Below are 25902 nucleotides of genomic sequence, written 5' to 3' on the forward strand. Positions count from 1 at the left end.
GAGACCCCTCGGGCAGCCGCCCAAGAAGAGCCCACCTTCCGTGTGGAATGGGCTTTTACAGATTTTGGCTGTGGCAGGCCTGCCACAGAATGTGCAAGCTGAATTGTACTACAAATCCAACGAGCAATAGTCTGCTTAGAAGCAGGAGCACCCAGCTTGTTGGGTGCATACAGAATAAACAGCGAGTCAGATTTTCTGACTCCAGCCGTCCTGGAAACATATATTTTCAGGGCACTGACTACGTCCAGCAACTTGGAGTCCTCCAAGTCCCTAGTAGCCGCAGGTACCACAATAGGCTGGTTCAGGTGAAACGCTAAAACCACCTTAGGGAGAAATTGAGGACGAGTCCTCAATTCCGCCCTGTCCGTATGAAAAATCAGGTAAGGGCTTTTACAGGATAAAGCCGCCAATTCTGACACGCGCCTGGCCGAAGCCAAGGCCAACAACATGACCACTTTCCACGTGAGATATTTTAAATCCACAGATTTAAGCGGTTCAAACCAATGTGATTTTAGGAACCCCAAAACGACATTGAGATCCCAAGGTGCCACTGGAGGCACAAAAGGAGGCTGTATATGCAGCACCCCCTTGACAAACGTCTGAACTTCAAGCACTGAAGCCAGTTCTTTCTGGAAGAAAATCGACAGGGCCGAAATCTGAACCTTTATGGATCCCAATTTGAGGCCCATAGACACTCCTGTTTGCAGGAAATGTAGGAATCGACCCAGTTGAAATTCCTCCGTAGGGGCCTTCCTGGCCTCGCACCAAGCAACGTATTTCCGCCAAATGCGGTGATAATGCTTTATGGTTACATCCTTCCTGGCTTTGATCAGGGTAGGGATGACTTCATCCGGAATGCCTTTCTCTTTCAGGATCCGGCGTTCAACCGCCATGCCGTCAAACGCAGCCGCGGTAAGTCTTGGAACAGACAGGGTCCTTGCTGGAGCAGGTCCCTTCTTAGAGGTAGAGGCCATGGGTCCTCTGTGAGCATCTCTTAAAGTTCCGGGTACCAAGTCCTTCTTGGCCAATCCGGAGCCACGGGTATAGTTCTCACTCCTCTCCGTCTTCTAATTCTCAGTACCTTGGGTATGAGAGGCAGAGGAGGGAACACATACACTGACTGGTACTCCCACGGTGTTACCAGAGCGTCCACAGCTATTGCCTGAGGGTCCCTTGACCTGGCGCAATACCTGTCCAGTTTTTTGTTGAGGCGGGACGCCATCATGTCCACCTTTGGTTTTTCCCAACGGCTTACAATCATGTGGAAGACTTCTGGGTGAAGTCCCCACTCTCCCGGGTGGAGGTCGTGCCTGCTGAGGAAGTCTGCTTCCCAGTTGTCCACTCCCGGAATGAACACTGCTGACAGTGCTATCACATGATTTTCCGCCCAGCGAAGAATCCTTGCAACTTCTGCCATTGCCCTCCTGCTTCTTGTGCCGCCCTGTCTGTTTACGTGGGCGACTGCCGTGATGTTGTCCGACTGGATCAGTATCGGCAGACCTTGAAGCAGAGGTATTGCTTGGCTTAGAGCATTGTAAATGGCTCTCAACTCCAGAATATTTATGTGAAGTGATGTCTCCAGGCTTGACCACAAGCCCTGGAAATTTCTTCCCTGTGTGACTGCTCCCCAGCCTCGCAGGCTGGCATCTGTGGTCACCAGAACCCAGTCCTGAATGCCGAATCTGCGGCCCTCGAGAAGATGAGCACTCTGCAACCACCACAGGAGAGACACCCTTGTCCTTGGAGACAGGGTTATCCGCTGATGCATCTGAAGATACGATCCGGACCATTTGTCCAGCAGGTCCCACTGGAATGTTCTTGCGTGGAATCTGCCGAACGGGATTGCTTCGTAGGAAGCCACCATTTTTCCCAGGACCCTTGTGCATTGATGCACTGATACTTGGCCTGGTTTTAGTAGGTTTCTGACTAGCTCGGATAACTCCCTGGCTTTCTCTTCCGGGAGAAACACCTTTTTCTGGACTGTGTCCAGGATCATTCCAAGGAATAGAAGACGTGTCGTCGGGATCAGCTGCGATTTTGGGATATTGAGAATCCAACCGTGTTGCCGCAGCACTACTTGAGATAGTGCTACTCCGACTACCAACTGTTCCCTGGATCTTGCCCTTATCAGGAGATCGTCCAAGTAAGGGATAATCAAAACTCCTTTCTTTCTAAGGAGTATCATCATTTCGGCCATTACTTTGGTAAAGACCCGGCGTGCCGTGGACAATCCAAACGGCAGCGTCTGAAACTGATAGTGGCAGTTCTGTACCACAAACCTGAGGTACCCTTGATGAGAAGGGTAAATTGGGACATGGAGGTAAGCATCCTTGATGTCCAGAGACACCATATAATCCCCTTCTTCCAGGTTCGCGATCACTGCTCTGAGTGACTCCATCTTGAATTTGAACCTCTGTATGTAAGTGTTCAAAGATTTTAGATTTAAAATAGGTCTCACCGAGCCGTCCGGCTTCGGTACCACAAACAGTGTGGAATAATACCCCTTTCCCTGTTGCAGGAGGGGTACCTTGATTATCACCCGCTGGGAATACAGCTTGTGAATGGCTTCCAATACCGCCTCCCTGTCGGAGGGAGACGTCGGTAAAGCAGACTTTAGGAAACGGCGAGGGGGAGACGTCTCGAATTCCAATTTGTACCCCTGAGATACCACCTGAAGGATCCAGGGGTCCACTTGTGAGTGAGCCCACTGCGCGCTGAAATTCTTGAGACGGGCCCCTACCGTACCAGAGTCCGCTTGTAAAGCCCCAGCGTCATGCTGAGGACTTGGCAGAAGCGGGAGAGGGCTTCTGTTCCTGGGAACTGGCTGTCTGCTGCAGCCTTTTTCCTCTTCCTCTGCCACGGGGCAGAAAAGAGGAGCCTTTTGCCCTCTTACCCTTATGGGGCCGAAAGGACTGCGCCTGATAATACGGCGTCTTCTTATGTTGAGAGGCTACCTGGGGTAAAAATGTGGATTTCCCAGCAGTCGCCGTGGCCACCAGGTCTGATAGACCTACCCCAAATAACTCCTCCCCTTTATAAGGTAATACTTCCATATGCCTTTTGGAATCCGCATCACCTGACCACTGCCGCGTCCATAACCCCCTTCTGGCAGAAATGGACAGCGCACTTACTCTTGATGCCAGTCGGCAAATATCCCTCTGTGCATCACGCATATATAAAAATGCATCTTTTAAATGCTCTATAGTCAGTAATATACTATCCCTATCCAGGGTATCAATATTGTCAGTCAGGGAATCCGACCAAGCCACCCCAGCACTGCACATCCAGGCTGAGGCGATTGCTGGTCGCAGTATAACACCAGTATGTGTGTATATACATTTTAGGATATTCTCCTGCTTTCTGTCAGCAGGTTCCTTAAGGGCGGCCGTGTCAGGAGACGGTAGTGCCACTTGTTTTGACAAGCGTGTGAGCGCTTTATCCACCCTAGGGGGTGTTTCCCAACGTGCCCTATCCTCTGGCGGGAAAGGGTATGATGCCAATAACTTTTTAGGAATTATCAGTTTTTTATCGGGGGAAACCCACGCTTCATCACACACTTCATTTAATTCATCAGATGCAGGAAAAACTACGGGTAGTTTTCTCACCAAACATAATACCCTTTTTAGTGGTACTTGTACTATCAGAAATGTGTAAAACATCTTTCATTGCCTCAATCATGTAACGTGTGGCCCTACTGGAAGTCGCATTTGTCTCTTCACCGTCGACACTGGAGTCGGTATCCGTGTCGGCGTCTGTATCTGCCATATGAGGTAACGGGCGTTTTAGAGCCCCTGATGGCCTTTGAGACGCCTGGACAGGCACAAGCTGAGTAGCCGGCTGTCTCATGTCATCAACTGTCTTTTGTAAAGAGCTGACAATATCACGTAAGTCCTTCCATAAGTTCATCCACTCAGGTGTCGACTCCCTAGGGGGTGACATCACCATTACCGGCAATTGCTCCGCCTCCACATAATTTTCCTCCTCATACATGTCGACACAATCGTACCGACACACAGCCCACACACAGGGAATGCTCTGATAGAGGACAGGACCCCACTAGCCCTTCGGGGAGACAGAGGGAGAGTATGTCAGCACACACCAGAGCGCTATATATATATATATATATATATATAGGGATAACCTTATATAAGCGTTTTTCCCCTTATAGCTGCTGTTATGTTAATATTGCGCCCAATTAGTGCCCCCCTCTCTTGTTTTACCCTTTTCTGTAGTGCAGGACTGCAGGGGAGAGTCAGGGAGACGTCCTTCCAGCGGAGCTGTGAGGGAAAATGGCGCCTGTGTGCTGAGGAGATAGGCTCCGCCCCCTTCTCGGCAGACTTTTCTCCCGCTTTTTGCTGTATTCTGGCAGGGGTTAAAATACATCCATATAGCCCTGGGGGCTATATGTGAGGTATTTTCGCCAGCCAAGGTGTTTTTATTGCTGATCAGGGCGCCCCCCCCCCCCCCAGCGCCCTGCACCCTCAGTGACCGGAGTGTGAAGTGTGCCTGAGGAGCAATGGCGCACAGCTGCAGTGCTGTGCGCTACCTTGGTGAAGACTGATGTCTTCTGCCGCCGATTTTCCGGACCTCTTCTTGCTTCTGGCTCTGTAAGGGGGCCGGCGGCGCGGCTCTGGGACCGGACTCCGAGGCTGGGCCTGTGTTCGGTCCCTCTGGAGCTAATGGTGTCCAGTAGCCAAGAAGCCCAAGCTGGCTGCAAGCAGGCAGCTTCGCTTCTTCTCCCCTTAGTCCCTCGATGCAGTGAGCCTGTTGCCAGCAGGTCTCACTGAAAATAAAAAACCTAAAACTAAACTTTTTCTTAGAAACTCAGGAGAGTCCTAGAATGCACTCTTCTCGGCCGGGCACAAAAATCTAACTGAGGCTTGGAGGAGGGTCATAGGGGGAGGAGCCAGTGCACACCAGGTAGTCCTAAAGCTTTACTTTTGTGCCCAGTCTCCTGCGGAGCCGTTATTCCCCATGGTCCTTACGGAGTTCCCAGCATCCACTAGGACGTCAGAGAAATTGGGCTAATGCTTCACTGCTTCAGGGTAACATTTCCATTTTGACCTACCATATACCCAGTAAATGCCCCTCATACTACCTATAGGCCATAAGAGTACTCAACATACCTCTTAATTGCCCATCAGACCTCCTCAAATGCTTTTGTAACTGTATGCCTTTTATATGTGTATCTGAACCATATAAATGCTTATCAAGTATACTCCACATGCCCTCATGCACTAACAGTACCATATTCAATGGTACTATCCCTGAGGATAGCTCCACATAGGCAATACCAGCTGCACTGTAAAGCACAGTTTATACACCTGCAGCAGCCTCCTACCTCCTACTCACTACCCTCAACACAAGAGTTATTGCCAGTGCCGAAATTCAAACTTCCCGACAGCAGAGACAAACCGTTGATGACTAAAATAACTGTCCAGTATTTCTGTTACGTCCAGAAGTAACAGGAAATCAAATGTAATGTCAGACTGCGGCTAGACTCTGCTTACCAAGGCCAGTGCTGCAGTGAGAGCGCCACCAGGCAGGAGGAGGCACATTGGAACTACTATAGCACTGTTGCTTTAGCTTTAACCTGTTGTCCCACCTGGAGGATAAAGTAGGGGTAAAATATTATATAGAAATTCCCATCAAAATTATAATCCAGACAAAAATTTTCTTCGCATTTTAGCCTACTGTATATATATGTTATGGTAAGAACTTACCGTTGATAACAGTATTTCTCCTAAGTCCACAGGTTCCAAAGGATAACAATTGGATATGATGGAGCGACAACGGATTGGCACCAAACGATCAAAAGATTTCTGGCCTCCCAGGATGCAACGGGCCCATCCATATAATCTGCCCACTGGCTCAGGCAAATCAGTTGTATTCCAAAGCACAAGGCAGGAGCATCATGTAGAGCCCTAATCAGGCGAGAAGAACACACATGCACATCCTTTCATACAAGAAGGAAGAGGTTAGTGAGTAGAAGGATCCTCAAATCAGGGTGGGATCCCAGTGGAACCTGTGGACTTAGGAGAAATACAGTTATCAACGGTAAATTCTTACCATAACGTATATTTCTCCGGCAGGGTCCACAGGTTATCCACAGGATAACATTGGGATTTCCCGAAGCAATTTAGTGGTGGGGACGCTCCTGATTGCACAGGAGAACCTTACGCCCGAATTCAGCGTCATGAGAGGCAAAAGTATCCAAGGCATAATGTCTAATGAATGTGTTAATGGAAGACCATGTGGCTGCCCTGCATATCTGTTCTGCTGAAGCACCATGTTGTGCTGCCCATAAAGGACCTACCTTACGAGTAGAGTGAGCAAAGACATTAGCCGGAACAGGGAGATCAGCTTGAGAATGTTTCTGAAATAGTCATTCAAAGCCATCTTGCCAGCGTCTGCTTAGTAGCAGGCCATCCTCTCTTGTGAAAGCCAGAGAGAACGAAGACAGAATCTGTCTTTTCAGATGGCACTGGTACGGTCCACGTAGATACTTAATGCCCGGACTACGTCCAGCGAAGCATCTCCCGCAGAAAGTCCAGATACCTGAAAAGCCGGAACTAGAATTTCTTCATTAAGGTGAAATTTAGACACCACCTTCGGAAGATATCCAGACCTAGTTTCGAGAACTGCTTTATCTTGATGAAAAAAACAAAACTAGGGAATGACATGACAGCGCTCCTAAATCTGATACGCTTCTAGCTGATGCCATAGTCAGCACAAAGAGTACTTTTGCTGTCTTAAGTGGTTCAAACAGGGCAACTTGAAGGATTAAACATAAGTACCATGGTACTGTAGGTGGAACAAAGGGAGTTTGAATGTGCAGCATTCCCTGGAAAAAAGTACGCACATTCTGTATATTGGCAATTTTCTTTTGGAACCATACAGTCAATGCAGATACCTGCACTCTCAAGGAAGCCACCTTCAAACCTTTATCCATTCCTGCCTGAAGGAATGCGAGGAACCTGGAAACTCTAAACGATTTTGGGTCCATACCTCCTTCACAGCACCAATGCATATAGGCCTGCCATATTCGGTGATAAATATGAGCTGAGGAGGGTTTCCTTGCTCTGAGCATTGTTTGAATTATCTGTTTAGAGAATCCTCTTGACTTTAGGATAGAGGTTTCAAGAGCCACGCCGTCAAAGACAGTCGATCCAGATGTCTGTGATAACAGGGACCCTGCATCAGTAGATCTGGACATTGAGTAAGCAGAAATGTAGCGTCCATCGATATTCTCTGCAGATCTGTGTACCAATGCCTTCTGGGCAAGGTCGGAGCTATCAGAACCACAGCACCCGTTGCTTGCTTTATTTTCCTCACCATCCTGGGTAACAGGGTGATCGGAGGAAACAGATAAGCCAGATGAAAGTCCCATTTCACCGACAAGGAATCCACAAAGATCGCTCTGGGATCCTTTGTTCTTTACCCATATGCGGGAACTTTGTTGTTCAGATGGGATGCCATGAGATCTATCTCTGGCAACCCCCATTTGTCTACTAGAGTCTGAAAGACCTCCGGGTGTAGAGCCCATTCACTTGTTTGAATGGTGTGTCAACTGACAAAGTCCACTTCCCAGTTTAGGACTCCCGAAACGAACACTGCGGACAAAGCTGGAAGATGGCGTTCTGCCCACTTTGGTATTTGACTTACCTCCTTCATTGCTTTTTGGCTGCGAGTTCCTCCCTGATAGTTGAGTTACGCTACTGCCGTTGCATTGTCCAAGCGGATCTGGACTGGTTTTCCCTGAAGAATGTCCTTTGCCTGAATCAATGCCATGTATATGGCCCGAAGTTCTAACAGGTTTATTGGCAGGCAACTTTCTTCTCTGGTCCATTGTCCCTGGAACCATAAATTTACGGACACTGCTCCCCAGCTCTGAAGACCTGCATCTGTTGTCAGGATCTCCCAATCTGATATCCAAAAGGGTCTCCCCTTTGTCTAGATGGGATGTCTGTAGCCACCAGGCTAATAACTCTCTTACCTTTACTGGAAGCACCATTATCTGTTTCTTTATTGTCTGATGTACTCCATTCCATCTGGACAGAATCAGACGCTGCAGAGGCCTCGAGTGGAATTGTGCATACACCATGTCGAATGTTGACACCATCAACCCTATTACTCGCATAGCTACGTGAATGGATACCCTCTGACTGTGTAATAAGTCCTGAATCTTTTACTACATCTTGGATATCTTGTTACGGGGAAAGAATACTCTCTGCAGACCTGAATACAGTACATCCCCCAAGTGGGTCATCTGTTGTGATGGCACCAGAGATGATTTTGCCCAGTTTATGAGCCACCCGTGCCTCTGCAGACATGTTATTGTCTGTTGGAGATGGCACAGGAGTAATTACTGTGATTGTGCCAGGATTAAAAGGTCGTCGAGGTATGGAAAAATTCTTATCCCCTGTTTGTGGAGATAAGTTGCCATAACCACCATAATCTTGGCTAACCCAAAAGGTAGGGCCTGAAACTGAAAATGCTGCTGGAGGATAGCAAACCTGAGGTAACACTGATGGGACAGTGCTATAGGAACATGTAGGTAAGCCCCCTGAATATCCAGGGATACAATATAATCCCCTGGCTCCATGGCCAAAACTATGGAGCGTAACGCCTCCATGTGGAACCTTGGTACCCAAATAAATTTGTTTAGCATTTTGAGATTGAGAATGGGCCGAAATGACCCATTTGGCTTATGAACCAAAAACAGGTTAGAGTAAAAACACTGTACACATTGTGCAGGGGGTACTGGAATGATTACTCCGGACTGAAGCAATTTCTACACTGCTTCTTGCAAAGCTTTGGCCTTCATCTCTACCCGAGACGGGCTGGTGCAGAAGAACCTTTGAGGAGGATGCTTCTTGAAAGGAAACACATAACCTAGAGATACCGCTTCTTGCACCCAGGCATCTGTTGTAGACTGCCGCCTAGTCTGCGCAAACTGAAGAAGTCGGCCCATGCCCTGGGGTCCCCCAAGAGGAGGCCCGCACCATCAGGCTGATGGCTTATCTTTTGGTTTGGAAGCTGGCCCTCTGGCCCAAGCTGGCCATTTGGCCCAATGCTTTTTTGACTTACCAAACTTATTGTATTGGGGCTGTTTACGATCACTTTTTCCTTTTGGTTTTCCTTTAGACCAAAAGGAACGGAAAACTGGACCCCTAGATTTGGGGTTATATGTGGAAGGAAGCTTGACCTTCTTAGAGTCTGCTTCTGCCTCCAGAATATCTGTCAATTCCTTACCAAGCAAAATATTTCCAGAAAAAGGCAAAGATTCCAAAACCTTCTTAGATTCTGAATCAGCTTTCCACGTGCGCAACCAAACTGCTCTGCAAGCAGCTATTGTTGAGGCTGATGCCCTAGAAGCAATAGTACCCATATCTAATGAAGCTTCTTCCAAGAATACTGCAGCCTGTTTAATATGGGCTATATAGGATTTTTGCTGTCTAGAAGCTGATGAAAAATCACCTTCAAATGCATCAGCCCAGGCAGCCACTGCCTTTGCTATTCAACTCTCTACGGACTAAGAGAAAAGGATTTACTGGTAGGTATTAAAATCCTATTTTCTCATACATCCTAGAGGATGCTGGGGTCACTTCAAGAACCATGGGTTTTATACCAAAACTCTAGAACGGGCGGGAGAGTGCGGATGACTCTGCAGCACCGATTGACCAAACATGAGGTCATTATCAGCCAGGGTATCAAACTTGTAGAACTTCACAAAGGTGTTTGAACCCGCTCGTTTGTTTGTAGCTGCTCGGCAAAGTTGTAATGCCGAGACCCCCTGGGCAGCCGCCCAGGACAAGCCCACCTTTCCGGTAGAATGGGCCTTTACCGATTTTGGTAACGGCAATCCAGCTGTGGAATGAGCATGCTGAATCGTATGACAGATCCAGTGCGCAATAGTCTGCTTGGAAGCAGGAGCCCCAATTTTATTGTGAGCATACAGGAGAAACAGAGCCTCTGTTTTCCTAAACTGAGCCATTATGGCGACATAAATTTTCAAAGCTCTTGCATCAATGAGAAACTTCGATTCCAGCAAGGCGTGAGTAGCCACTGGCACCACAATAGGTTGGTTCAAGTGGAACGAAGAAACCACTTTCGGCAGAAACTGCTGACGAGTCCTCAACTCTGCTCAATCTTCATGGAAGATCAAATAAGGGCTCTTGCGAGACAAGGCCGCCAATTCAGACACCCGCCCTGCGGATACAAAGGCCAACAGCATGACCACTTTCCAAGTAAGGAATTTCAACTCTACCTTCTGTAAAGGTTCAAACCAAGGAGATTGAAGGAATTGCAACACCACGCTAAGATCCCATGGTGCCACAGGGGGCACAAAGGGAGGCTGGATGTGCAATATGCCTTTCACGAAGGTCTGAACTTCTGGAAGGGAGGCCAATTGTTTTTGGGATAAAGCTGAAATTTTAACTTTAATTGAGCCCAACTTTAGACCCGCATCCACACCCCCTTGTAGAACATGGAGAAAACGTCCTAACTGAAATTCTTCCGTAGGGGCTTTCTTGGATTCACTCCAAGACACGTATTTTCTACAAAAACGGTGATAATGTTTAGACTTTACTCCTTTCCTGGTCTGAATAAGAGTGGGGATGACTTCCTTGGAAATACCCTTTCAGGCTAGGATATAGCGTTCAACCTCCAAGCCGTCAAACGAAGTCTCGGTAAGTCTTGGAACACGCAAGGCCCCTGCTGGAAAAGATCCTCCCTCAGAGAAAGAGGCCAGGGATCTTCCTATGAGTAATTCCTGAAGATCTGGATACCAAGCCCTTCTTGGCCAATCTGGAACAATGAGGATCGCTTGAACCTTTGTTCTTCTTATGATCTTTATCACTTTTGGAATGAGTGGAAGCGGAGGAAACACGTACACCGACTGAAACACACACAGTGTCACTAGGGCATCCACTGCTATTGCTTGAGGGTCTCTCGACCTGGAACAATATCTCTGAAGTTCCTTGATGAGGCGAGACGCCATCATGTCTATTTGAGGAATTCCCCAAAGACTTGTCACTTCTGCAAAGACCTCTTGATGAAGACCCCACTCTCCTGGATGGAGATCGTGTCTGCTGAGGAAGTCTGCTTCCCAGTTGTCCACTCCTGGAACGAAGATCGCTGACAGAGCGCTTGTGTGCTTTTCCGCCCAACGGATCACCTTTGTGGCTTCTGCCATCGCCGCACTGCTCTTTGTTCCGCCTTGGCGGTTTATGTACGCTACTGCTGTTATGTTGTCCAACTGAATCAAGATGGGCCGATTGCGAAGAAGATATTCCGCTTGCAGAAGGCCGTTGTGAATGGCCCTTAACTCCAGAATGTTTGTGTGTGAACACATTTCCTGGCTTGACCATTTTCTCTGGAAGCTTTCCCCCTGCGTGACTGCTCCCCAGCCTCGGAGAATCGCATCTGTGGTCACTAAGATCCAGCCCTGGATCCCGAACCTGCATCCCCTCTAGGAGGTGAGAGCTGTGCAGCCACCACAGGAGTGAGATTCTGGTCTTGGACGACAGGATTATCATTCGGTGCATGTGCAGATGTCCAACAGGTCACACTGAAACACTCTGGCATGGAATCTGCCAAACTGAATGGCCTCGTAGGCCGCCCCCATCTTCCCCAGCAACCGAGTGCATTGATGGAACGATACTCTTGGTGGTTTCGGAATTTGTTTGACCAGGTTCTGAATTTCCAGAGCCTTTTCCACTGGAAGAAGAACTCTCTGTAATTCTGGGTCCAGAATCTTTCCCAAAAACGACAGCCGTCTCGTCGGAACCAACTGTGATTTTGGCAAGTTTAGGAGCCAACCATGTTGCTGCAGAATTTTCAGGGAGAGCGTAATGTTCTGCAGTAATTGGTCCCTGGATCTCGCCTTTATCAGGAGATCGTCCAAGTACGGGATAATTGTGACTCCTTGTTTGCGCAGGAAAACTATCATTTCGGCCATTACTTTGGTGAAAACCCTCGGAGCCGTGGACAGACCAAACGGCAACGTCTGAAATTGGTCATGACAATCCTGAACTGCAAATCTCAGGTAAGCCTGATGTGGAGGATAAATGGGAACATGTAAGTAGGCATCCTTTATGTCTACCGACACCATAAAATCCCCCTCCTCCAGACTGGAGATCACTGCCCAGAGAGATTCCATCTTGAATTTGAATTTTCTCAGGTAGAAATTGAGGGATTTGAAGTTAAGGATTGGTCTGACTGAGTCGTCTGGCTTCGGGACCACGAATAGGCTCGAATAAAAGCCTTCTCCCTGTTGAGACGAGGGAACCCTGACAATGACTTGATTGTGACACAATTTTTGTATTGCAGCGCATACCACCTCCCTGTCTGCAAGAGAAGCTGGTAAGGCTGATTTGAAAAATCGGTGAGGGGGAACGTCTTGAAACTCCAGTTTGTACCCTTGGGACACTATTTCTAAAACCCATGGGTCCAGGGCCGAACGAGCCCAGAACTGACTGAAGAGCCTGAGGCGCGCCCCCACCGGTGTGGACTCACCGCAGAGGAGCCCCGGCGTCATGCGGTGGACTTGGCAAAAGCCGGGGAGGACTTCTGCTCCTGGGAACCGGCCACGGCCGGTGATCGTTTACCTTTTTCCTTTCCTCTAGTACAGGGGTGGCCAGACTTTTGGAGTCGGTGATCTACTTTGAAAGCTGAAAAGCTTTTGTGATCTACTCATGCAGCGCGCGCCCCAAAAAGGGGTGTGGTATAACATAAAAGGGGCGTGGTATAACAAAAAGGGGTGTATCCTTGCTGCACTGGGTGTTATGACTGTCTCGCATGAAATCACTCATTGGCCCCCTCAGGTAAAAACCTCAAACACATATGCCCCCACAGTGCCAGATACACATATGCCCCCACAGTGCCAGATATGCCCCCACAGTGCCAGATATGCTCCCACAGTGCCATATATGCACCCACAGTGCCATGTGCCCCCACAGTGCCATGTGCCCACAGTGCCACATATGCCCCCACAGTGCCACATATGCCCCCAATGCCAAATATGCCTCCAATGCCAAATATGCCCCCACAGTGCCACATATGCCCCCAGTGCCACATATGCCCCTAGTGCCACATATGCCCCTAGTGCCACATATGCCCCCAGTGCCACATATGCTCCTAGTGCCACATATGCCCCTAGTTCCACATATGCCCCCACAGTGCCAGATACACATATGCCCACAGTGCCAGATATGCCTCCACAGTGCCACATATGCCCCCACAGTGCCATGTGCCCACAGTGCCAGATATGCCCCCACAGTGCCATGTGCCCAGTGTCAGATACACATATGCCCCCACAGTGCCAGATATGCCCCCACAGTGCCATGTGCCCACAGTGCCAGATATGCCCCCACAGTGGCATGTACCCACAGTGCCACATATGCCCCCACAGTGCCATGTGCCCACAGTGCCAGATATGCCCCCAAAGTGCCACATATGACCCCACAGTGCCAGATATACTTAGTTTAGCTGGCTGGATCCCCACTGGCTGTCACGCTGTCTCCCCGCTGGCTGGATCCTGCACCCGTGCTTCCTCCAGCTTCCCGCCGCTGCTGCTGTCCTGCTGCCACTGGCACTGACTGGATCAACCCAGATCCAGCAGGCGCACAGGCTCCTCACATCACGCTCCCAATCGCGCATTGCGCGGCTGACGTCATGGCATCACCCGCGCCATGCATCATTGGGAACGCTCCGGGCAGAGGCAGCAAGTTACACTTGGATCGCGATCTACCGGTGAGAGCTCCGCAATTTACCGGTAGATTGCGATCGACGTTTTGGCCGCCTCTGCTCTAGTAGCAAGGAAGGAAGACCCTTTTTGTATTTATTGGGCCGAAAGGACTGCATCTGATAGTGGTGTGCTTTCTTTCGTGGTGCAGGAACATAAGGAAAAAATTATGACTTACCCGCGGTAGCCGTAGATACCAAATCAGCGAGGGCGTCACCAAACACACCACCTTTATACGGTAGAGACTCCATAGCTTTCTTAGAGTCAGCATCAGCATTCCATTGATGAATCCACAATGCTCTTCTAGCTGAGACTGCAATGGCATTGGCCCGTGATCCCAAGAAGCCAATATCTCTTGCAGATTTTTTTTTGGTAGACTGCAGCGTCCCTGATATGACCTAGTGTCAAAAGAATGCTATCCCTATCCAGGGTATCCATTTCAGATGACAAGTTATCTGCCCATTTTTCAATAGCACTACTCACCCACGCAGATGCGATGGCTGGTCTGAGTAGCGTACCCGTGGTGACATAAATGGACTTCAATGTATTTTCCGGTCTATGATCCGTAGGATCCTTTAGGGCTGCCTTGTCAGGGGACGGGAGAGCCACTTTTTTGGACAACCATGACAGAGCTTTGTCCACAAAGGGGGGTAACTCCCATTTTACCCTATCCCCAGAGGGAAACAGATACGCCACTACAATCCTTTTTGGAATCTAAAACTTTTTGTCAGGACTTTCCTCAAACTTTTTTACAAAGCGTGTTCAGTTCATAAGAGGGAGGAATTACCACCTAAGGTTTATTCCCTTTATACATACAAACGCTGGTATCAGGAACAGTAGGGTCCTCAGTGATATGTAAAACATCTTTTATAGCCACAATCATGTCCTGAATGCTCTTTGCCAGTTTTGAATCTAATCTGGCATCACTATAGTCGACACTTGAGTCAGTGTCGGTATCCATGTCTGCCAGCTGGGCAAATGAACGTTTTTGTGACCCCGAGGGGGTCTGGACTTGAAACAACACATCCTCTACGGATTTCTTCCAAGCCTGGTTCTGAGACTCAGATTTATCCAATATTTTATTTATCAGAGCCACATTTGCATTCAAAGCACTCAAAACATTCACCCAATCAGGTGTCGGCAGTGCCGACAGGGTCACTCCCACAGCCGTTTGTGTACCTAACAGTCTCCTCCTGGGAAGAGCACTCCACCTCAGACATGCCGACACACATGCACCCACCACACGCAGATACATTGGGCCTATAGGGGACAGACCAACAGTAAAGCCTGTCAGAGAGACACAGAGGGAGATATTGCCAGCTCACACCCCAGCGCCTAATCCCGGTCTGAAAACACTACAGACAATGTCCCAGACCTGCAGCGCTTTTATAAATTAATATAATGCACCAAAATCACTGTACCCCCCCCCCCCCTCCCGTTTTGCACCCTGTTACTTGTACAGCAGTGTGAGGAAGGACCAGCATCTCTGCAGCCTTGTGTAGAGAAAATGGCGCCGGGCTGTGTGCTGTGAGGGCTAAGCCCCGCCCCCGTAATGGCGCGCTCCAGACCCACGCTTTTTTTTATTTATTTATACTGGCGGGGGTCCGGACAGTGCCCTGGCACTTATTCCGCTCTTGCCAGGTAGTTATGCGAGGTTAGAATGCTGCCCAGGGCCCCCAACCCCGCGCCCTGCACCCTGTAGTGCCGCTGAGTGTGGAAGCATGGCGCGCAGCGCGGCCGCTGTGCGGTACCTCGAAGCCGTCACTGAAGTCTTCTGATCTTCTTCTACTCACCTGTCTTCTGACTTCTGGCTCTGCAAGGGGGTGCGACGGCGGGCTATGGGAACGAGCATCTAGGCGTACCTAGCGATCAGACCCTCAGGAGCTAATGGTGTCCTGTAGCCAAAGAAGCAGAGCCTTTAAACTCACAGAAGTAGGTCTGACTTCTCTCCCCTAAGTCCCATGAAGCAGGGAGACTGTTGCCAGCAGTTCTCCCTGAACATAAAAAACCTAACAAAGTCTTTTCAGAGATACTCAGTAGAGCTCCTCAGTGTGCATCCAGTCTGCCTGGGCACAGATTCTAAACTGGAGTCTGGAGGAGGGGCATAGAGGGAGGAGCCAGTTCACACCGTTTTGAAAGTCTTCAAGTGCCCATGTCTCCTGTGGATCCCGTCTATACCCCATGGTTCTTGAAGTGACCCCAGCATCCTCTAGGACGTATGAGAAAACAGGAATACACAGTAAAGGGTTAAAGGACCTGTGTGGTTAGGCCCATAATATTGTATATAATTGTGGGATGCGGTAAGGATCTCGGCCGTCGGGTACCCAACAGTCAGAATGTCGACATCTGCTTCCCGACTGTAAAAGTCCAGATGTTAAGTACCAACGTTAGGTTAAGGGTTAGTCTTTCTGGGGGAATGGGCAAATCAGTTAAGGTTAGGCTGGGGGAGGTTAGGATTAGGGCTAGGGTTGAAATACTTATCAAGATCCGATGGGATTCTGAACAATAGCACCGCTGTCGCACAAGATTCTGATACCTTCCCCTAATTTTGAACATACCAGGATTCCAGTTAGCAAAGCTGTCTGTACACTGAAGGGGAAAGGAACAGGGGAGGAGCCGATGTCCCAATAGTTTGAGTGCAAACATACATTACACAATGTATGGAGGTACTCTCAATAATTGCCTGGGAGTTGGCTGAGTAACAGTCGGGAAGTATCGGACAGGAAGACCAAGCCAAACAATCTAGACTGTTTAAATCCTTCAAATCAATAAGTTGGCTGCTTTGCCTGAATATCGTGCAGTGGTTGCTAGGTAAAGACATTTTAACCTACTAGGTAGCAATCTCATTAGTGAGAAAAATGTATAGTGATATAATACATTTCACCTAACTTGACAGTTGTTAGAGGGGGATTTGGGTGCAATCACTAAAGAATATATGCAAGATTTTGGTTACTCGCTAGCTTCTGCTGTAGTACTTAGGAAACAGTACTATGAAAATCTAATTATGCATTTAATAATTATAAAGAACCACGTGACAATCTTCAATAAGAACAAGGTCTACTTATCAGTAAGCTTAGGCTGGGTACACACTATGTGATAAATGGTTCGTACAGCTGACGAACAATGTCACTAAGTGCATCAGCAGGTGTACAACCGATATGACTGTGTACGATGTCGTTCACATATTAAGTCAGTCCTGCAAATGCCAATACAGTTACAAGATATGCCCATGAGTATAGGCAAGAGACAGACCCATATGGCAGAAACAGAAACAAGTGACATCACAACTGGATGGAATAATTTTAATGCCCACGCAGTTGTGTAACCTGGTCACACATACACAGCGGCCAATTAACAAGTGTGTATGCTTATATGCTTACCAAATTGGTCACTCTGTTAGGGGGACAGTTGGCCAGGTGGGTACCCAGCCTTAGTTACTGTATAAATGAAAATACTCATGCCACTGTAGTTACAGAATTTACAAGCTCTGAAAGCCATTAAACTAATGTCTGGATGTATTTTTTATAATAATTATTGTTAATTACAAGCATCTGTACTAATTGATATTGACATAACCAAGGTATGGCACAGAAAGTGTTTGCATGAAATGTAACTGGCTGAATATGAAACACTTCAACATGAGTTCACGTATTATAATTCACCAACATTACCTGACTGGGTTGCTGGTCAGAGAAACCCGTAGGGAGTCTAAGTAAGAGACAAGTCGTTCATCTGTAGAGCCTGATTTCAGTTCATGAATGAATTCCTGCGGTGAGATCTGTCTGCTGCTCTTGAGGCTCCCCTGTAACAAATTAAAAATCAAGCTGAGCAAACATCCCAATGGTCAATCACGTACATACATGACCGAGAATAGAATATACAACTGTTTCACTTCTACTGAAAACATGTTCAAGTTGCAGTCCATGTAATGATCAAAAGATTCATTTAAAAGTATAATTATTTCATCACTTATAATATAGTTGACACAAGTTCATCTTAGGGTTAAAGCCTATACAGGTTGAGTATTCCATATCCAAACATTTCGAAATACGGAATATTCCTACTGTGAATATAGAATTTTTGGAGTGAGACTGAGACCGTGAAACTTTTGTTTTCTGATGGCTCAATGTACACAAACGTTGTTTAATACACAAAGTTTTTAAAAATATTGTATTAAATGACCTTCAGGCTGTGTATAAGGTGTATATGAAACATAAATGCATTCTGTGCTTAGACTTGGGTCCCATTGTCATGATGTCTCATTATGGTATGCAATTATCCAAAAATACTTCTGGCCCAAAGCATTTCGGATATGGATTCTCTACCTGTAATTAAACAATCTGCTTTAGACATTTAAATGCAGGGGTTTTTTGGTTTAGTTTTTGTTTGTTATTTAGAAGGCTGTGGTCTTAAAGAATGATTTAATTATTTCCAAAAACAAGAGAACAGCCATGTATTTCAAAAAAATCTAAGACATATTTGGATGTGCAAGAAACAAAAATCACAGACCACGGTATAAACAATACTAGCACCAGCCTTCAATGTCAAACAAATCATCCACCTATTCACATACTAAAGGAAATTCTTTTTTTTTTTTTTTTTTCCAATATCAAGATTTTGTAAAAAAAAAAAAAATTGAGACATATAGGGGTATATGCAATTGCGGGCGAATCGCGGCAAATTATCGCCGTTTTTTTAATTCGACACAATTCGACAGGTGAATTCCGGCAGGTGGCTGCCGGAATTCACCATATTCAATGAAAAACGGATTCGACATTCCCGCGGGCGAAAAACAGCCGATTTGCCGGATTTTGCCGCGAATTAAAAAAATGGGAAAAACCCGGAAAAAAATGGTGTGGGGTCCCCCCTCCAAAGCATAACCAGCCTCGGGCTCTTCGAGCTGGTCCTGGTTCTAAAAATGCGGGGAGAAAATTGACAGGGGATCCCCCGTATTTTTAAAACCAGCACCGGGCTCTGCACCTGGTGCTGCTGCAAAAAATACGGGGGACAAAAAGAGTAGGGGTCCCCCGTATTTTTTACACCAGCATCAGGCTCCACTAGCTGGACAGATAATGCCACAGCCGGGGGTCACTTTTATACAGTGCCCTGCGGCCATGGCATTAAATATCCAATTAGTCACCCCTGGCCGGGGTACCCTGGGGGAGTGGGGACCCCTTCAATCAAGGGGTGTCCCCCCCAGCCACCCAAGGGCCAGGGGTGAAGCCCGAGGCTGTCCCCCCATCCAAGGGCTGCGGATGGGAGGCTGATAGCCTTGAGAAAAATGTCAGAATATTGTTTTTTCCAGTAGTACTACAAGTCCCAGCAAGCCTCCCCCGCAAGCTGGTACTTGGAGAACCACAAGTACCAGCATGCGGGAGAAAAACGGGCCCGCTGGTACCTGTAGTACTACTGGGAAAAAAATACCCAAATAAAAACAGGACACACACACCGTGACAAGTACAACTTTATTACATACTGCCGACACACACATACTTACCTATGTTGACACGCCGACTGCCACAGTCTCAGACGATCCGAGGGTACCTGTGAAAAAATTATACTCGCCTTCCAGCGTCCAGAGTATAATCCACGTCCAGAGTATAATCCAGGTACTTGGCAAAATAACAAAACGCAAAAAACCGTGCCAGCGGACTGAAAGGGGTCCCATATTGACACATGAGACCCCTTTCCCCGAATGTGCCGGGACCCCACGTGACTCCTGTCACTGAGGTCCCTTCAGCCAATCAGGAAGTGCTACTACGTGGCGCTCACCTGATTGGCTGTGCGTTGTCTGTGCTGTGACAGCGCATCGCAAAGCCTCTCCATTACTTTCAATGGTGGGAACTTTGCCGTCAGCGGGGGGGTTACCCGCGGTCAGCCGCTGACCGGCGGGTGACCCCACCGCTAACCGCAAGGTTCCCACCATTGAATATAATGGAGAGGCTTTGCGATGCGCTGTCTGAGCTCAGACGCGCAGAGCCAATCAGCAGAGTGCAAGGACGTTGCACTCGCTGATTGGCTGAAGAGACCTTTCAGTGACAGCTGTCACGGAGAGGTCTCTGCATTCGGGGAAAGGGTCTCATGTGTCAATATGGGACCCCTTTCAGTCCGCTGGCACGGGTTTTTGCGTTTTGTTATTTTGCCAAGTACCTGGATTATACTCTGGACGTGGATTTATCTCTGGACGCTGGAAGGGGAGTATAATTTTTTCACAGGTATCCTCGGAACGTCGGAGACTGTGGCAGTCGGCGTGTCAACATAGGTAAGTATGTGTGTGTCGGCAGTATGTAATAAAGTTGTACTTGTCACGGTGTGTGTGTCCTGTTTTTATTTGGGTATTTTTTCCCCAGTAGTACTACAGGTAAAAGCGGCCCCGTTTTTCTCCCGCATGCTGGTACTTGTGGTTCTCCAAGTACCAGCTTGCAGGGGGAGGCTTGCTGGGACTTGTAGTACTACTGGAAAAAACAATATTCTGACATTTTTCTCAAGGCTATCAGCCTCCCATCCGCAGCCCTTGGATGGGGGGGGGGCAGCCTCGGGCTTCACCCCTGGCCCTTGGGTGGCTGGGGGGGGGACCCCTTGATTGAAGGGGTCCCCACTCCCCCAGGGTACCCCGGCCAGGGGTGACTAGTTGGATATTTAATGCCATGGCCCGCAGGGCACTGTATAAAAGTGACCCCCGGCTGTGGCATTATCTGTCCAGCTAGTGGAGCCCGATGCTGGTGTAAAAAAATACGGGGGAACCCTACTCTTTTTGTCCCCCGTATTTTTTGCACCAGCACCAGGCGCAGAGCCCGGTGCTGGTTTTAAAAATACGGGGGATCCCCTGTCAAATTTTTCCCCGCATTTTTAGAACCAGGACCAGCTCGAAGAGCCCGAGGCTGGTTATGCTTTGGAGGGGGGACCCCACGCCATTTTTTTCCTTGATTTTACCGTTCCAGCTATAAAAAAAAAAAAAAAAAAATTAAAAAATATATAAATAATACTTGTACCTCCAAAAAAGACAAACCAAGTACCTAATCCCTTCTAATATAAATAGATATGCTATTACCAAAAAAAAAAAAAACCACCAAAAAAAACATGTTTTAAATTTTTTTTATTGGTTTCACCCTCCAAAGTGTGGCGGATTGAAAATGACGAATTTACTGTCTAAAAGCACTGTTGTCGAATTTCCAAACTTGAATTGAATACACTTTGGTCGAATTGCAGCACTTGTATCATTGCAGAAAAGTCGAATTTGACAAAAGTCGAATTTCAAAAAGTCGAATTTTGAAAGTCCGTTTTTTTTGACGGAAAGCACTGAATTGCATTGACAATTTTTTTTTTTTGGCGACAAAATCCCGAAATTCGACAATTTCGGAAATTCGACCGCAATTGCATATACCCCATAACCTGTGGAAACACAATGCTGCATTCAGGAATGTCGCATGTAGGACCTGCATGCAGGTCCAACGTGCAATGCAGGATACAACCCGCGAGAGCTTGCATCGTATCACGTATCGAGCATACACACTACACAGTATCGCAACGAATGGGCCGATGTCAACTGAATCGTATACTATATTGCATAGTGTACATAGTAGTGTGTATAGTGTGTATTGCATAGTGAGTCAATGTCGGACAGTAACAAAACCTTATTATTTAGATTGAACTATACGTCCAAATGTGAAATGATGATGCTTACTCTTCCAAACATGAGAAATAATAAGATTTGTCATAGAATCTAAACGTTTGTGAGGAACTTAATAAGGGATAGCACAAAATAAATATATCAGTTTAGGAAACAAAATTATTTTGAATGCCGCCAGGAGAAACGACCAGTACACCTCACGGTTTACTCAGACACCAGGCCAAGCTGGTTAACTGAGCAAATAGGGTAATGTAATTGACGGCAGAAACATTTTTAAAAGTGGGGATGACCTTAAGACGGTCTATTAAAAGCACATTTTTGGTCGGTTTTTCTGCAGTCTCAAAACTGCCTGATTTACTAAAGGCTAAACTGCCCTTTTTTCCAAAAACCCACAGCCCATCGCAATTTTTTACATGTAAATTATAGAAACAACCATATTTATCAAGCAACAAATTTGCACACTTGGGGGAAAAGATACTGCTGCGAAAACCACCAGAAAAAATAATAGGTGGTTTTGAATATCAAGACGCCACAGTAGGTGCAGATTCAATTTAATACATAAGCCATCAAAACGCATCATGGCAGTTTCCGCAGGTTTACTCACATAGGATGATTACACAAGCAGAAATCAATTACCATAAGAGGCTTAAAAATACTATTAGGAATTCTTCCTGACTATGTCCACCCAATGGTACAAACTTATTAAGCAAAATCATTCGGTTTTACATTTGTTTATATTCAAAACAAGTAAAATACATTTATGATAATCAAATGAGTAATAAGCCCAAAGAAATACGTAAATAATGCCCACATCATGATAAAGTATTGTTTTCACACATAATACATTTAATCAGCCCTATTAAAAGCCATTTAAAATAAGCAACTTAATATAATGTATAATTATTATTGGCCTATTAAGCTTATTATTCAATAATAGGGCCGACAGATATATTAATCTAATAATATTGCCCCATAACATTATTTGCTTTATTTTTTTCCAGCTTATTCAATACATAATGATTTCCAATTTTATGGAGGGTATCCAATTAGTGTCATTACTTTTTCAGCAGAAAAAATGGCCTATTATTACGATTTTAGCATGATGGTCATTATCGGGCATAGGTTCCCATGTATGTTTATTTTCTTTTATATGTTTATTTTCTTTTATATGCTTATTTTCTTGTAATCAGTTACCCAACTATAACTAACAATGGATACATTGTGTGATCTTTACATCTTACACCCTTATATCTCTCTCAAACCTTGTAAGAGTGCTACAGGACTGTGCAGCCTGCATTCAGGTGCTGCTGATATGCTTTACTTCTTTTACATGTGCATGGTTTTACACTAGTACTAACTAATGGAAAATGTGCTGTGGCGAGTGGCATTCTCTCACCTGAATTGTCTACATTCTTTTAGGATAAGCTCCATCCAAGGGAGAGGAAAGCAAAGCCTGTGCTCTATGCTGCAGCAATAGTGGTTTGGATCCCTGGGTTTTCCAGGTTGCCCAGAGTCAGCTGGGAATCATCACCAGAGAATTGGAAGGGATTAAAACGCTCACCTACCTTGTGCTCATCTGACTGATGCTGGATATTAGCCAGTGAGTAGGCCAAAGTGTGATTAGTGCCATTGACTGACTGAATAGCTATGCTAGGAAGTATGGAAAAGAGGTGGCTGCACTCCAGAGAAGCAGAATAATCTCAAGAGACGTCTGGACCTCAGGGAGAAAAGCCAATTGTTTCTGAAAGAAAATGGACAAGGCCGAAATCTGGACTTTTATGGAGCCCAGACGTAGGCCCACATACACACCTGCCTGCAAAAAAAGCAGGAAACGTCCCAGGTGAATTCCACCGCAGAATAAGTTCTGCTCTCACACCAGGAGACTTATTTCTTCCAAATACGGTGGTAATGCTTAGACGTTACCCCCTTCCTGGCTTGGATCATAGACAGGATAACTTTGAAAGGGATGCCTCTTCTGGCTAGAATCACCAGTTTAACTTCCATGTCGTCAAACATAGCCGCGGTAAGTCTTGATAGACGAACGGGCCCTGTTGCAGAAGATCCTCGCTAAGAGGTAGAGGACAAAGATCTATGAGGAGTATCTCCAGAAGGTCCGTGCACCAGGCCATTCTTTGCCAGTCCAGAAGCAATGAGTATTGCTTGAACCTTTACCCTTATTATTCTTTTGAGAATTCTTAGTATCAGAGGAAGTGGAGGGAACACGTACAACATCTGATAGACCCATGGAGTCATCAGAGCGTCTACCACCACTGCCCGTGGGTCTCTCGACCTGGAACAATACCGCTTGAGCTCCTTGTTGAGACGAGAGGCCATCATGTCTATTTGTGGATATTCCCACCGACGTGTCAAGAACCTGAACACTTCTGGGTGCCCAACTTCCCCGGGTGCAGGTCGTGTCTGCTGAGGAAGTCTGCTTTCCAGTTGTCTACTTCTGGAATGAAGACTGCTGACTATGCCACAGTGTTTCTTTCTGCCCAGAGGAGAATTCTTGACACCTCTGACACTGCTGCTCTGCTTTTTGTTCCACCCTGTCGGTTTATGTACGACACTACCATTACATTGTCTGACTGGACTTGAATGGCTCGATACGGAAGAAGATAAGAGGCCTGCAGAAGGGCATTGTATATGGCCCTTAGTTCCAGAATGTTGATTGGAATGACAACTTCCTGACTTGACCATCTTCCTTGACACTGCACCCCCTGGGTGGCTGCTCCCCAACCTCGGCGGCTTGCATTCGTGGTTAACAGGATCCAGTCCTGAATTCTGAACCTCTAACCCTCGACGAGTTGGGATGTCTGCAGCCACCACAGAAGGGAGATCCTAGCTGTTGGTGACCAATGAATTCTCTGGTGCATGTGAAGATGCCATCCGGACCATTTGTCCTACAGATCGAGCTGGAAGGGTCTTGCGTGAAACCTTCCATACTGAAGCGTCTCGTAAGAGGCCACCATTTTCTCCAGAAGGCGAATGCATAGATGTACCGATATCCGGGTTGGCTTCAGGACATCCCGAACCAGCGACTGGATTACCAATACCTTTTCCAATGGAAGGAACAATTTCTGCGACTCTGTGTCCAGTATTATTCCCAGGAATGGGAGCCTCCGTGTTGGCTGTAGGTGAGATTTCGGAAGGTTCAGAATCCACCCGTGATCCTAGAGAAGTTTGGTTGAGAGGCCAATGCTGTCCAGCAACCTCTCCCTGGATGTCGCCTTTATCAGAAGATCGTCCAGGTCTGGAATTATGTTCACTCCCTGCTTGCGGAGTATAAACATCATCTCTGCCATCACTTTGGTGAACAACCCCTGTGCTGTGGGGAGACCAAATGGCAGGGCCTGGAACTGTTAGTGACAGTCCTGTAGTGCAAACCGTAGATAAGCCTGGAGAGGCGGCCAGAACGGAATGTGAAGGTACGCATCCTTGATCTCCAGAGACACAAGGAATTCCCCTTTGTCCAGACCTGAGATCACCGCTCTCAGAGACTTCATCTTGAACTTGAACATTCTTAAGAACGGGTTCAAGGACTTGAGGTTAAGAATCAAACGTACCGAACCTTCCGGATTCGGTACTACAAACAAGTTGGAGTAGTACTCCTCGTTGTGTAGATGAGGTGGAACTGGAACAATGACTTGAGTCTGTACCAGTTTTTGGATGGCCTGCTATAAAGTTATACTTGCCTCTTGTGAAGCTGGTAAGACTGATTTGAAGAATATGTGAGGTGGGAGCTCTTGGAACTCCAGTCTGTAGCCCTGGGAAATAAGATCCATTAACCAAGGATCCCGGCACGAACTTGACCAGATGTGACTGAAACATTGTAGGCTGGCTCCTACTTGACAGACTTCCAGGCTTCGCGATCCACCATCATGCTGAAGGCTTTGAGGAAGCAGAGCCTGAGCTCTGTTCCTGAACACCTGCAGTTGCTGGTTTACCTTATGCACCTCTGGAGGCTGTAAAAGCACCTCTGGATTTTCACTTAAACTTGGCTGTCCGAAAGAACTGTAAATTTGAAGCTGAATAACATTTCCTGGCTGGGGGTGCTGCGGAAGGAAGATACGTTGAATTATTCACAGTAGCTTTGGGGATCAATTTGTCTAGTTAGTCTCCAAACAAGGCCTCTCCTGTGAATAAAACAATACAGAAACCAGCGCTGTCTGTGCGGATATAAAAAAATCTGGATGGTTTGTTAAATAAAAAAATAAACAATGTATTTAGAAATCAACATTCAAAAAAATATATCTAAAAGGGTATGCATATGGATAAAAGCTAATAAAATGTAAATAATACCATAGAAATGGTTTGAATTAAGCTGCCAACCAATTTAAATATTTTTTAATTCAGCCGATTCACCAAAAAGATTCCTGAAAATGTGTCCTCACAGGCTAGGACCTCCACCAAATAATAACAGTCAGCAATAAACACTGGATATTACCAGAACAGTTGAAATCATCCCTTGATGTGCTGTCAGCCTTAGGAATTGTCCATTCATGGCCAAAGGGGAGCACAGCAG

At 46.8% G+C, this 25902-nt stretch overlaps 1 protein-coding gene across 6 annotated transcripts in view; it reads right to left on the reverse strand.

The window, feature by feature from the left end:
* The window catches only part of DIAPH3 (diaphanous related formin 3), a 1416707-nt gene that overhangs the window by 921145 nt on the left and 469660 nt on the right, over positions 1 to 25902 (reverse strand). For all 6 annotated transcript variants that reach the window (XM_063952903.1, XM_063952906.1, XM_063952905.1 and 3 more), the window contains one exon: positions 17419 to 17549. In XM_063952903.1, the coding sequence (XP_063808973.1) occupies positions 17419 to 17549 (131 nt within the window). The remainder of the gene's footprint in view (positions 1 to 17418; positions 17550 to 25902) is intronic.

Source organism: Pseudophryne corroboree, chromosome 2 (assembly GCF_028390025.1).
Source record: "Pseudophryne corroboree isolate aPseCor3 chromosome 2, aPseCor3.hap2, whole genome shotgun sequence".
Classification (NCBI taxonomy): domain Eukaryota; kingdom Metazoa; phylum Chordata; class Amphibia; order Anura; family Myobatrachidae; genus Pseudophryne; species Pseudophryne corroboree.